Genomic DNA, 14,013 nt, shown 5'->3' with positions numbered 1-14,013 from the left:
AACGGGGGAAAGTACAGGTATCTGGGAGGGTAAGGAAGGGGAGCGGGGAAAGGCACATAAGCTGATGTCATGGATGAGCTCCACAGAACTGTGAGAAAGCCAGTTAATGAAATAGTATTAACATAGTTCCACCTCTCTGATTTATGCTTAGACCCAACAAAGGAAAAAAGCCCAGTCAAGGAACAAAATAAAAAAACTGAATCTTGGCTCTATAGCTGTTTTTCAAACTGCAGGTCCCAACCCTTCAGTGGAAGTAAACTCAATTTACTGAGTCATGGGTCAGATTTTTTTAATTTAATTTTTTCTTTTAATATATCTTTATTGATTTCAGAGAGAGAAAGGGAGAGGGAGAGAGAGAGATAGAAACATCAATGATGAGAGTCATCATTGATCGGCTGCCTCCTGCGTGCCCCCGACTGGGGATCGAGCCCGGAGCCCAGGCATGTGCCCTGACCGGGAATCGAACCCAGATTGCCTGGATCCTAGGTCGATGCTCAACCATTGAGCCATGTCCGGCTGGGTATGGCCAGATTTCTTAATAGACTGAAGCAGGAAAACGAAAAGAAGAAGAAGAAGGGGAAGGAGAAGCATAAAAGTTACGAGAGAGCATCATGTACGATAATATGTTATGAACTTTTGCTTTTGGATGCATGGGCTAGGTCAGTGAAATGTATTTCTTAACTTGGGTTGTCAGCAAAAAAGTTTCAGAGCCGCTAATCATACTTTGGTGCTCACATATCCCCTACAAAATTTTTGAAAAATTATGCACCCCCTTTTACCTTTTAAGTTGTCATCCAAAGCTTTCCATTCAAAATTATAAAGTATGTAATTTATAGCATATTATATTTACATGTTGAAATAAAACCAAGACATCATTCTTTTACATTTATCCAATGGATTATAAACACCATAACATTTTTGTACACACCATCAACCATTTAAGAAATAGATGAGCAAGTTCTTTTATAACAGCAGGAAATTTTATATTGTTCTTTTTCTCCTTGAACTCTTACTTCCATTCCATTTCCACTGGTCTGGAGCAGCTCAGAGGTGCCCTCAGAACACACTTGTGCAGCTTTTCCAACATATCCAGATAAATGCAAAGTGGTAGTGAAAACCTCATTTTTAAGAGAGCCTGTCCTCTAACACTCCTAAAAGTTCACTTATCACCTAACTGGAAAATTAACATCATGCGCATATATATAGCCATTAAAAACTGAACTAACATAATTTAATAAAACTCACTTCCCTAATATGACTGCATAGTTGCTTTTAGCAAATTGCAAAATTAAACACGTATTATTTTTAGCAAAAACAGAACATCTAAAATACTCAGAAAGTCACAGGTCTCCAGCTACAAGTGTGTGATTATAAAACATCAGGCAAGGGAGGATTCCAGAAGGTGGCAAAGGAGCTCCCGGGAACTTCAGTGTAGATTTCAACAGGTGCCAAGCTGGGATGATATTTATTTTCTTGATTTTATAGTTTTTTTCTTGATCCTCATAATTTAAATCATTTCCTATTTTATTTCATATTAAATTAAAGGCAGAAAACTCTTTTCAGAAATGCGACACATAGGATTCAAACATGAAATCCTTAAACACAGTACCAGAAATCCAGGTTGAAAGAGTACTGGAGGTGGGGGGAATGTTAGTTTATCACGACTGGATGACTTTTTTAACAGGGGCCTTGTTGCCATGGAGAGCAGCAGAGACTTCACTTGATCATCTCAATAGCCAGCTACTGATCAGTCTTGTAAGATACCACCACCAAAAACTGTTCGCAATCATTAGCTATCACTAGAATAACAAAATCCTGCTATCCTGGAAGCATTACATTATCTGGAATTACTCATTTTCTGGAATTTTCTCTAGCACAACTGCTTTTTAAGTATATGATAAAGGAATCTTGAAAAGTCACAAGTTGGCCCAAAAAATTTTAGAACAAAACCTTCTTTCTTCTCAGACCCTATTCCCATCACTGAATGGTCTCACTAAGGTAAAACAGCCCTCATAGAACATTACTCTCCTCATTACTTTGCAAATAAACATGACCCCTAAAGTCTCTATTAGAATCATCAGGGAAGTTTTGTGTTGTTTTGTTGTTGTTGTTGGATTGGGGGATTTTTGTTTGTTTGTTTTCCTTTTAATTACCCTATTATTTTCAGAATTAAAAATAGTAGCCTGACAGTGATAAAAACTACTTTTTCCCCTACTGTCTCTTATCCACAAAAAGAAAAATAGAACAATATAAGAAAGTCTCCTCTGATTCTACTAATCTAGGGGGGGATCCCCCATTACATTAGACCTGGTTTCTCAATCTCTTTACTCTTAGCATTTTGGTCCAGATAACTCTTTGTTGTAACCTACTCCTCTGTGGAGGGGTGTGACTGCCTAGTATATGAAGCACTCTAGTCAAAGACATCTTAATTTCAAGAGGTTTTATTTAAAAAAGAAAACAACAACAATTTTCCTCTCTTTACTGCAGCACAATGTGAACACCATGGATTTTTTTTTCTAAATAGTGTGGGGGGATGTAGAAATTCAGAAGATAAAGTTGCTGCCTTCTGGAGCTTATAAATAAACTGTACTTACAATTTATATCATTTGGGTCTCCTTCATTGACCAAGAAGGTAATTTAAAGATGTTACTGTTATCCCAACTCTTCTAAATTAATAATACAATGATATATTTTTAAGTTTAAGTTTTAATGAAGTTACAAACATAATTCTACATAACTGTCAGGGAAAAAACCAACAACACATTTTGGTTTTGGCTTAAATAACACTGAACCTACCAATACAATACAAATTTCTGCCCACTGCCTTCAATGTTGCAACTCTGAAATGAAAAAGCATCCTGAAAAAGACTTCAGGCAACTCTAACAAAAAACCATCCCTTCACATGTAACAAATGTCTTAGATGAGTAAACACATTTAAATAATGTCTTAAAGGAGAAGGAAGTCATCCGATGCAAGGCCACACCTCTTTACAACTCTATAGCACAGGGAAACCTAGAATGAATAAAGAAAAAATAAAGCATTATTCAGTGTGGGTCTATAAAGTGCTCTCTTAGCTCACTTAAATGCATTGAACACACAACGGGAACCATTGCATTCAGCTTCCAAAAGGACGCACTCCCAAAACTGCCCACTAAAAATCTGCAGCATTTGATTTTCAACACAATCTAACTGCATCATCAAAAGTCTTTACTTCCTACCCAAATAAAAATAAACAACAAATTCAGTCATTTGATCTTCACTTTTAATTCATTCAACCAACATGTCTGGAAGAGCAAATACTGGCCAGGCACAGTGGTAGACCCTAGAGAAACAGAACCAGACATGACACTTTCTCCAAATTCAAGGAAATGCCCAGTCTACTTGCTGCCTCTTTTTTTTTTTTAAATATATCTTTATTGATTTCAGAGAGAAGAAGAGAGAAGGAGAGCGAGAGATAGAAACATCAATGATGGGAGAGTCACTGATTGGCTGCCTCCTGCACACCCCTGAATGGGGATCGAGCCTGCAACCCAGGCATGTGCCCTGACCAGGAATCGAACCCCGATCTCCTGGATCCTAGGTGGATGCCCAACCGCTGAGCCACGCCCGGCCGGGCTACTTGCTGCCTCTTTGAGCTGCTTCTCTACCACCTCTCACAATGCCAGTGGCACAAAGTATGGTGCTGAGTCCTGGGTAAGATTAGCATCAGCCATGAAAGAAGCTAAGAAATTGCTAACAGTCTAGTCAATAAGTTCTGCTATTTGTCTGAAAATTTACTTTAGACTACCAAGTAAACAAGAAAGCTGGCTTTTTTTTACCTCCTGCCAATTTTTCATTAAAGTACATAAAGATAACACAAGACAACAACTGGCAATAGCTCTCTCAACCATATGCCAAAGCCAGAGTCAAATTTCCGTGAACAAGCATGATCCTTGGGGACAGACCAAGAAATAAAACTGACCAAGAGTTCCTGTCTGTGCACTCTGCCACATGCTGCTACTTCTATCCAAGGAATGAAGGAGTGAGTAAACAAACTAAAACAAGAGAGTCAGCCACAAAGATGGGGAAAGCATTTCATCCATTTCCATTGCCTAAACTTAATCCTAAAATACAGAAGCTGTCCCTACCAGAGGAAAACAGGCTGCCAGACATCCCACTGCCTGCAAACTCTTTCTCAAGTCTGGCAGAACTAGATTCCCTCCCTTACCTTTACTCCCCCCCCCCAAGGAGATCTTTCCCCTCCATTCGAAGGTCAACGGTTTGTACATGCCCAAGGAAGACTTTGTAAAACAGGGTCCCAGACAGAAAAAGCCCCATGAGCACAGCATAGGATGGAGGTCTCCTTCATGTTCAAAGAAGTACAAACTGCTCATCTCTAACTCATTCAGAGACCTCAACAGTCTGAGCCACTCAATGTCAGCCCAGCACACCCACATACGACCAGTGTGAGTTAGCTAGTGGGAGCTGAGCAAGCTGAGAAACGTGTGCATCCGTCTGTAGACACAGAGCAAGAAAGTTCAGTGAGGGAGATGAAGGTAACCTCAGCCATCCCGTCTCTCCTTCAGTAAGAGATTACCAGAATAAGACCAACATAAAGAAGGCACAGTATGGACCCAAAGAGTAAGAAGACTCTCTCTCTGATCATTATTTTCCACAAGTAACTGTTGATAAGTAGAGAAAACATCTTGGTAATATTCAAACAGTTGTAAAAATGGTAATATTCAAACAGCTGTAAGAAAACACAATCTCTTACATCCAGGCTGCTGAGCAGAACTGAGTAAAAGCCAGACAGATTCAGGATCTCCTCTCAGACAAACCCACACACTTCCTGCCTTCTGGGGAAGCATCCTGCGGTTTTCTTCCCCCTTCACTATGTCACTATTCTTACCAAGCTGTCCAACAGATACTTAAGGACAATCTGGCCATGCTACTAACAGTCATAAGTTGTAATTTATTACTGAAGTACGCAGTGTAACAAGGCACTGTGCTCAATGCTTTACATACACAATTTTACTTCATGCTCACAACCATATGAAGCTTTACCTCCCACGTTAATACAGACATTGCAACTGTGAGAGGATGAGTGATTGTCCAGAAGTCACGTAAGTGAAAGTATCGGGACTTAACCTAGGCTATCTGCTCTAAAGTCTATGTTCTTCATTCTGTGCTACGCTGACTCAAAGTCCAAGCCTGAGTCATCTTCCCAGCACCACTCTGCTCCCCATCTCCAAAAAAGCCCAATGGTCCAAACAGCTGCGAGAAACAAAACCGTAACTGTTACCTTGATTTCAGCCTCTCCCTGTCCACCAACCACTAAGTCCCGCACCTCATGATATCTCATGAAACTGCTGACTTTTTTCTATTCCTACTGCCACAAGTACAATTTATAAGCATTATGAGCACGGCCAAGTCAGCCTGCTGATAAACCACCAAACAGATGAGGAAATAAGCATCCAAGGCCATGGGTCTTGTCTGCCTTAGGTGAAGTACAAGATGGAAAAAAATACAAAAAACAAATTCTAAGCAAAAGGAAGCTGGTGTGTCTATGGCAGTAGTTGGGGAAATTAACTTTAAGGCAAAAAGCGTGATCTGAGATAGTCACTACTTCATTTCACCATTTTACTTCACAGTCCTAACTTTGTATGTACCGAGTAACAAATCTTCAAAAATATATAGTACAAGTCATCAGAAATTCAAGGAGAAGCTGCTAATGCTACCACCTGTAGGATACTTACTTAACACAATTATCTCAATTGAGACATTAATCAGACGAAAGGTAATAAAATAGAAATAGCTGAACACTGCAATTTACAAACGTGATCCAACAACTGGAAAATGCAATTTTTCCCAAGCACACATGAAATATTTACAAAAACTGCCCATGTACTTGATAAGCCTTAAAGCAAGTCTTATATACTTTGAAAGAACTGTATCAGGCCATACCATCCAATGATAATGCAATTACATTAGAAATTAATAACAAAACAAAATAATAACTAAAACCTATACATTTGGAAATAAAAACCCATGAGTCAAAGAAGAAATATGTTGGAAACTAGAAAATATTTTGAACTTAATGATGATGAACATCTACTTATGAAAACTTATGGGATATGCTGAAAGCAGTAGGTACAGGGAACCAGACATAACTTGAGATATTGCGGGTTTGGTTCCAGACCACTGCAATAAAGCAAGTCTTGCAATAAAGTGAGTCATAATCATTTTGCTGGTGGAAGGTCTTGCCTTCAGTGTGTAAAAAAGCGCAACAACTGTGAAGAATAAAGCAAAGCGCAATAAAACATGGCATGCCATGCCTGTATACCAGACCCAGAATGTTTTACATGTGAGTACCAGCCAACAAATAGCTAAGTTCCATTTTACTTAGAATCTGAGAGAACAGAGGAAACACTCCATAACACATTTCCCTGAGACTAGTATAACCCTAATACCAGAATCTCACAAGGACTATATAAGAAAGACAAATTACAGGCCAATCTCACTCATAAATTTTTAGGATACAAAAACCCTAAACAAAACAATAAATTCAATCCAGGAATATATAATAAAAGATAATATATCACAACCAAGTTGTGTTTTTTCCAGGAATGTAAACATGGTTCAATATGAGAAAAGTTATTCACTTCAATCATTGCAATTAAGGCAAAAAATGAGGAACAACTGGAACTCTCCTACTCTTCTGGAAAGAGAATAAACTGGTACCACTACTTGGGGAAATTTTTGGTTTTACTAGTAAAGCTGAAGATGCACACCCTGTGTTCCAGCAATTCTACTGATATACTTTTGCACAAGTGCACCAACAAAAATGTACAAAAATATCCATAGAAGCCCTGTATACAATAGAAAAGAACTGCAAACAATTAAAATGTCAGCCAATAACAGCAAAATAGCAGAATGAAAAGAATGAACTCCACCTACATGTGTCAACATTGATTAATCTCAAAAACAAGCAAAAGAAACAAGTCAGAAGATATATGTGGTATGATTCCATTTATATAAAGGTCAAAATTGACAAAATTAAACAACATTCCATTTAGGAATGTCTACATGTGTAAATAAAAATATATAGAAAAGCTTAGTGTTTTCAAGATACTGTTTCTTTCTGACTGGTAGGGAAAAAGATTTAATTAAGGAAGTACAAACTACTAATTGGTAAAGTTCCATTTCTTAAGCTAAATGGGTTCATTTAATCTCTCTAGAAAGTACTGTATACATACTGGCCATATATACTTTCTCTGTATGTTGTATTATTATATAATAAATTTTAACTGACTCAAAAAATACCTGAAAAGCTGTTTTAAATTATCTTCTTGCTCGTCTCTCTGTTTTGCTTGTGTTGCTTGCGTACCCTACCCTATATAATGCACATCGACTTCTTTTCCAAAGCAACACTAAAGTGCAAAAGACATTAAGTCTTTGAAAGAAACATAAAATAGACTTTACAGACTTGCACCAATACAGCCACAACTTTTTTATACACCAACTCACCTGCACCCTGCACCTGTTAACGAAATTCTTTAAATTTCTTTTAGTGATAGCAACATTAAAAGACAAATATATTAACTGCTAAGTAAACACTGAGATAGGCTATCATTTAATTACGGTACATTAGATTTCCACCTTAAATTGCCAGGTGAAGTCTCAAAAGGATCTTTTTTGCTTAAGGCTCCAGCTAGGTACCTGAATTTGAACGATAACAACTAAGGTGCCTTAGGCAAACTCGTGGACTCAGTTTTCAAAAAATAACAATATCCAATAAAATGTGTTTTCCAACTTCTGCAACACCGCTGACTGGTATTTTTATGAGCACTCATTCTGGAATATCCCTGGCAAGGCAGGTACCAACCGGTAAAAACAAACAAACAAAAAAACAACAAACATGAAAATCAGCAGCCACAGAGCCAATGAGATTGGAGAATTCCCCCTCCTCCCCTCGCCCCAGTCTCCTAGAAACAGGTTACCTTCCACACCTCCAGATCTCCCCTCCAGAGCCCTGGGGAGTGGAGAGCAATGGGGGGAAGACTGCAGAGGAGTTAAAAAGGACACGTGAACCATATGGGCTATAGTCAGTCAGTTGGGATTTTGCAAAACAGTATCTACCCCCTCTTTTTGCTGATGGGGAAATTATGTATCAGGGAGAAGTGCACCTGGTCAGGATCTAACAGCAACTAAAATTCGTTTCCTATCCTAGTCTAGGGGTCCTTCCCCCCACCCCCCAGTCCCAGACGCTTCAATTGGTCGCTAACTAGGAGGTGAGGCCACCCGCGCCTCCGCAGTGTGGTCGGGCTGTCAGGACCAGAAAGTGCAGAGGCGACGGGAAGAGCCCTCCCCTTACACTCGGGGAAGCGGACAAGGGCCAGTGACGCAGCCGGGGAAGGAAATCTGCGACCCCCGCCAGCGAGCATCAGGGGGCCTGACAAAGGCGGCGCAGGCCACAGGCGCCCCCACTTCCCACCTGTGGGAGGGCAGGTATAAAAGAAACAAGAAACCCTATCCCAAGATTTCATCAGCAAGAATCACGCCCTTTCCACGCAGAACCTCGGGTGGGGGAGGGAAATGGGAACAGCCCGTGCACAGCACCGACTCCCGCCTCTCTCTTCCCCATCCGTGGGTGGAGAGAAGGGTACACAGCGAGGTTGTGGCGCCTCCAGCGAAAAGAGGTACCTGAGGCTCGCACCGCCGTCTCCCGCCGCATCCGCACCGGAGCCCGACACCCTGCTTCCGGGGTCAAGTAGCCGCGGGGAGACCGGAGGTCACAGCCGGGAGCCTCAGGCCCCGCCGCCCCAAGCCCCGCCCCCAAGGCTCCCTCCACCAAGGTACCGGGCAACTTCCGGGACGCCGCGCGTCACTAAGCAGCAGATCCCCCGCTTCCGAACGCAACCCTCCTTCCGCTTTCCCTTTGGCGGACGGCGCGAGTCCGAGCGAGACTTCCGCGCGTTTGATTGGTGGAGGGCGAGGGCCGGTCTCCGCCGATTGGTGCGGAGGAAACTGCCCCATAGGCGCCCGCGAGGCGCTCTTTCCGTCCGCCGCCGCTCGCCCGCGGGCCGCGGGTCTCGCTCCGCCGCGATGGTGGAGGTGATGGAGCTGCCCAAGTCGCGCATCAACGCCAGCATGCTCGCTCAGTCCATCGACCGGCCCGTCTGCTTCGTGGGGAAGCTGGAAAAGGTGTGCGCGCTCGCGGCCCTTGGCTCCCTGGCCGAGTCCCGGGGGCGGGAAGGGAAGGGACCCCGGGGGCGGCCTCGGGGTGGGCAGCGGGGGGCGAAGGAGGGCCGAAGGAAAGCCTTAGCGCTTCACTGCGCTCGCGATTGCTTTAATTTTGCACGCGGCTTAGCTGCTGCTTTAATTTTGCACGCGGCTTGGCTGCTGCAGCCCCACTTGGGCGCGTCTTTTGGCGCGCAATGGCAATGTTGACGAGCGCGCTCTAAGTTCTAGCGCCTCCCCACCCACGTTCTGTGTGTGTTTACATAAAAGACTTTAGGGACTTGACTCCCACGTCTACCTTCTCGATGTTTTAGCTTAGCCAGACTTGACAGCTAGTCTGATTTTCTTGTTTTCTTCTCTTCTGCCATTCTTCTCAAACCCCGCCTTCTCCTTGAAATCACTTCTCGGTGAGACAGACCCAGCCGGCCCCTTCCAGGTCCCATAGCCGCCTGCGGCCCCTTAATCCTGGTGAGAAACAGGCCGAAGTCTCAGGATCAGTGAGCCCAGAAAGCTGGTAGAAAAAAAACTAGTATTACGTCTGGGCTTAGGCATTTCAGCCACACAACCTTTTTGAAATAGACGTTATTCTGACTTCGCAGGCGGGGAAGTTGGGTAGAAGTCGTGAATGGGTAAGATGCTCAGGACCACGTCAAGTAGCAAAGCTGGGCGCTCAAACCACATCTGCCTGCACGCTTTGCAACTGTCTCCTAAGACTAGAACCCAGGTCTTTTGACAACGAATTATCTCTTTACTTCATCAAGCCTGATTTTAAAACCCTCAATGGAATATGTACTGTTTAAATCGTGGATGCCAGTAGAGTTCACTTTTTTTTAAATATATCTTTATTGATCTCAGAGAGAGGATGGGAGAGAGAGAGATGGAAACATCAATGAGAGAGTCGTCATTGATCGGCTGCCTCCTGCACGCCCCAGCTGGGGATGGAGCCAGCAACCCCGGCATGTGGCCTGAAGGAGAATCCAATGGAGATCTCCTGGGTCCTAGGCCGACCCTCAGCTGCTGAGGCCTGGAATTTACTTTTAGATAGTATGGGTTCCTTTAGCATAGGGTTGTGTGATACAGCAAATAAAAATACAGGGCATATTTGTACTAAAAAAAGTTTATCTGAAATGAAATACAACTGGGCGTCATTTCACTGGATGTGGTAGCACAAGATATAATTTGAACCAAATAAACTTCAAAAACAATTGCTTCGTGTGCATCTATTATGTAAATTTGGGTCAATCTACCCATCTTTTGTCAAATTTAATATTTTAATTTTAATGAGATTTTAAAGGTTTTGTTTATATGGGATTTCTTTTTTCATCATGTTATTTCTTTTTTAGATTCATCCCACGGGGAAAATGTTTATTCTTTCAGACGGAGAAGGAAAAAGTGCAACCATTGAGTTGATGGAGCCTGTATGTTCAAGTATTAATTCTATGCATATTATAATTAATTCTACATCTTGTTTTATTTGTTGCTGATATTTTGGACTCTTGGAGTGGATGTATAAAGGGTCAGCTTATAAAACTTCCCTGGCTGTGAAATTAAATGTTTGTCCTCTTATTACATTATATTTCCCTTTATGTGTCTAACCAACAATTCTTTGGGCTCCATGATTTTTTTTTTATTATATCGTTTAAATACTGGGTGACAATTCTCATGTCTTATGAAAGACCATAAAATCATATAAGGTAAATCCTTCATTCAAATCACTTTTCTTCCTCAAGAAAACATGAAGATTATATTTTTAAAATTCTATTTTCTATTTTTGTTTACATATATTTTCAGTTGTCACTTAATTTGTTTTTACATTTTATATTTACATTTTCTTGGCCTTTTATAAGACAAATGCATGTGCTGTTTGATTAATCTATACAGAACACACTGTGCAAGATATAGTTAATAGATTCCTTTCATTGGGTCCTTTTGAACAAATTACTCCATGTAGAAATGCTGGACATTCTCATTATCTTTAAGTGATTTTGTCTTCAACTTAAACATTTAACTGTATCTTTATACCTGGAGCTGTTGCTAAAAGTCAACAGGATTTGTGACATGGTGACAGTAAGCACTCAAACATTTTTAACAGGTTACACTTCAGTTTTTGCATTGGTAAATTTTTAAACTATTTTGTTACATGAAATGAACGATAAGTAGACTAGACAACAATTGTCAAAGTTAATTATCAACTGAAAGTGTGATAATATGAAGTTGACATTTTGTTCTTTGTGTTAGCTTGATGAAGAAATCTCTGGAATCATAGAAGTTGTTGGAAGAGTAACAGCCAAGGCGACCATTATGTGTTCATCTTATGTCCAGTTTAAAGAAGATAGCCATCCTTTTGGTAAATAAAGTATTCTGGTTTCATGTATTTAAGAGAAAAACAATTTTATTCTTAATTTGACATGTCTTGGCCATGAGTCTCAGTCCTGCTGCATTTTCAGTTTCTATAGAATTTTCTGATCTCAAAGGAAAATGGGAAGATGTTTTGCCCTGCTTCTAAGTAGTGTGTGTATTTGTAGGAAACTCAGTAAAGATTAATATTTGTGGAAAGAGAATTTTTTTAGGAGTCAAACAAAGACTGTTAATCTTTTCGTTTTGTTTTGTTTTAATATATGGATTAAAAGCATCAAATAATGTATAGCACCTAAAACACAACAAGGCAAAAACTATGCCTGTACAATGGATGATCTCCTATACCCCATATCTTTAATTTTTTGGAGCCAGTTAGTTAAATAAACATAATGATCCATATCTCAGTTTTAGAAGATGGATTATGAAAATAAGTTGACCTCTAAAAGGGAGGTAAAAGCGAAAGAGGTAGGAATCTTTTAGGTAATAATTGATGTTACAACTTTCCACTGTAGATTAAATGTTTGCTAAAATGTTTCTTTCAGATCTTGGACTTTACAATGAAGCTGTGAAAATTATCCATGAGTTCCCGCAGTTTTTTCCTTTGGGGGTTATGCAATATGATTGATCTTGATTGCAGATGAGCTACATTGAAGACTATTAGAGAAGGTCCCTGGTATTTGAGGGAGAGATTCCTGTTATTTTTAATATTTAATTCATTCTCATTTTTATTTCATTTACCTAACTTTATTAGATATTCCAGTATGCCATTTTTAATGGAACTGGTATATTGACAGTTTTTTCCTATGTCCTCATAAAGAATCACTTCTCTGGCATGTAGTCAGATCAGATGCAAAAACAAAGCAGTTGTCTGAGTTTGTTTTCTGTTTTATTAATAAAAGTTTAAGTGATACATACTATTCGTCATGTTATTATTTTTTAGTCAGGTATTCAAGCACAAACTTGGAATTTTGTAGCTATAAGGTCAGTCACTTTAGCTTGAACGAGTAATCTGAATGAGTATGGCTTCCCTGCCATGTGTTCCCTGATTCTCTGATAAGAATTTTATTAAGATATAATTCACTTACAATTCACATATTTCAAGTGTACAATTCAGTGGCTTTTAGTATATTCACAGAGTTGTACAGCCTCACAGTCAATTTTAGACCATTTTCATCATCCCCAAAAGAAACCCTATACCATTTACCTATCATGGCCCAGTCCCTCCTTTCTACCCTCCCATCCCCACTCCCCAGCCCTAAGAAACCACTAATCTTTCTATCTCTATAGATTTGCCTATTCTGGACATTTCATAGAAATAGAATCATATGGTCTTTTGTGACTGACTTCTTTCACTTGGCATAGCATTTTCAAGGTTCATCTATGTTGTAGCATATGTCAGGGCTTCATCCCTTTTTATGGCCAAATAATATTCCATTGTATGGCTATATTGCATTTTTTAATCCGTTCATCAGCTGGTGGATATTAGATTTGCCCTGTTTCTTTTTTCACTACCATAAGTCATCCCTATTGCACAGAAAAACCCAAATATCTCCAGTCCTTTTCACTACCATTGCCACTGTAAGATTAGGCAATTTGTCATCTTTCACTTGAACTACTGTAACACCCCGCATTATATAACTGGCCCTCCTGTTTCCCTCCTGTTCCTATCATCTACCCAACAGAGCTGCATTAAACATCAGTTGTAATCATCCTATAAAGGTTAAAGACCAGACAAGTGTGGAAAGGGGAAAACTTCCTGGGAAGCTTACAATGGAACCTGGCCAATACTACCTTAACAAAGCGATCAAGGTTAGCATCACCGGTGATGACATGCGAATATCATGTGCCCTCTAACTGATGTGATAAGAAAGGCTCTTCACCTCTGGTATTTTTTCAAAAGCCCTCAACACCAGTCTAATCATGAGAAAACTTATATAAGACAAACCCAAACTGAAGGATAATCTACAAACTGATCTACCTCCCAAAACTGTCGAGGTCATGGAAATACAAAGAAACACATAGCAAAGACGACTAACGAAACATGACAACTAAGTGTGATGTGGGATCATGGATAGGCTCCTGGAACAGAAAAAGGACATACCGAAAAATAGGAAATCTGAATGGAGTCTGAAGTTTAGTTAATGATAATGTACCAGTGTTGTTAGTTTTGACCAATGCACCAAGGTAATGTATGATAACAAAGGGAAACAAAAGTGAGGAGTATACAAGAACTCTACTATCTTGGCAATTTCTCTGTAAATCTAAAATTACTCCAAAATGAAAAATGTGTTTTTAAAATGTTAACAAGCCCTGGCTGGTGTGGCTCAGTGGTTAGAGTGTCAGTAGGTTTGATTCCCAGTGAAGGGCAGGTACCTGAGTTGCAGGCTGGGGAACGTGTGGGAGGCAACCATTCAGTGTGTCTCACATCAATGTTT

The 14,013-nt window shown here is 40.3% G+C and overlaps 2 protein-coding genes across 2 annotated transcripts in view; one reads left to right on the top strand and one right to left on the bottom strand.

Moving 5' to 3' along the window:
* Positions 1–8,826, bottom strand: part of UMAD1 (UBAP1-MVB12-associated (UMA) domain containing 1) — a 179,046-nt gene extending 170,220 nt beyond the window's left edge. The window contains exon 1 of the mRNA XM_081147041.1: positions 8,684–8,826. The gene's annotated coding sequence lies outside the window, so the exon portion shown is untranslated. The remainder of the gene's footprint in view (positions 1–8,683) is intronic.
* On the top strand, positions 8,575–12,492 carry RPA3 (replication protein A3). The gene is made up of 4 exons (XM_081147040.1): positions 8,575–9,184; positions 10,564–10,638; positions 11,459–11,567; positions 12,121–12,492. Exons 1-4 carry the CDS (start codon positions 8,576–8,578, stop codon positions 12,201–12,203), a joined length of 876 nt encoding a protein of 291 aa, XP_081003166.1. The 5' UTR covers position 8,575; the 3' UTR covers positions 12,204–12,492.
* The last annotated feature ends 1,521 nt before the right edge of the window (positions 12,493–14,013 follow it).

Source organism: Miniopterus schreibersii, assembly GCF_964146895.1.
Source record: "Miniopterus schreibersii genome assembly, chromosome: 9".
In the NCBI taxonomy this organism is placed as follows: domain Eukaryota; kingdom Metazoa; phylum Chordata; class Mammalia; order Chiroptera; family Miniopteridae; genus Miniopterus; species Miniopterus schreibersii.
Note: the sequence above shows the minus strand (reverse complement) of the source record. Positions and strands in the feature narration are given on the sequence as shown.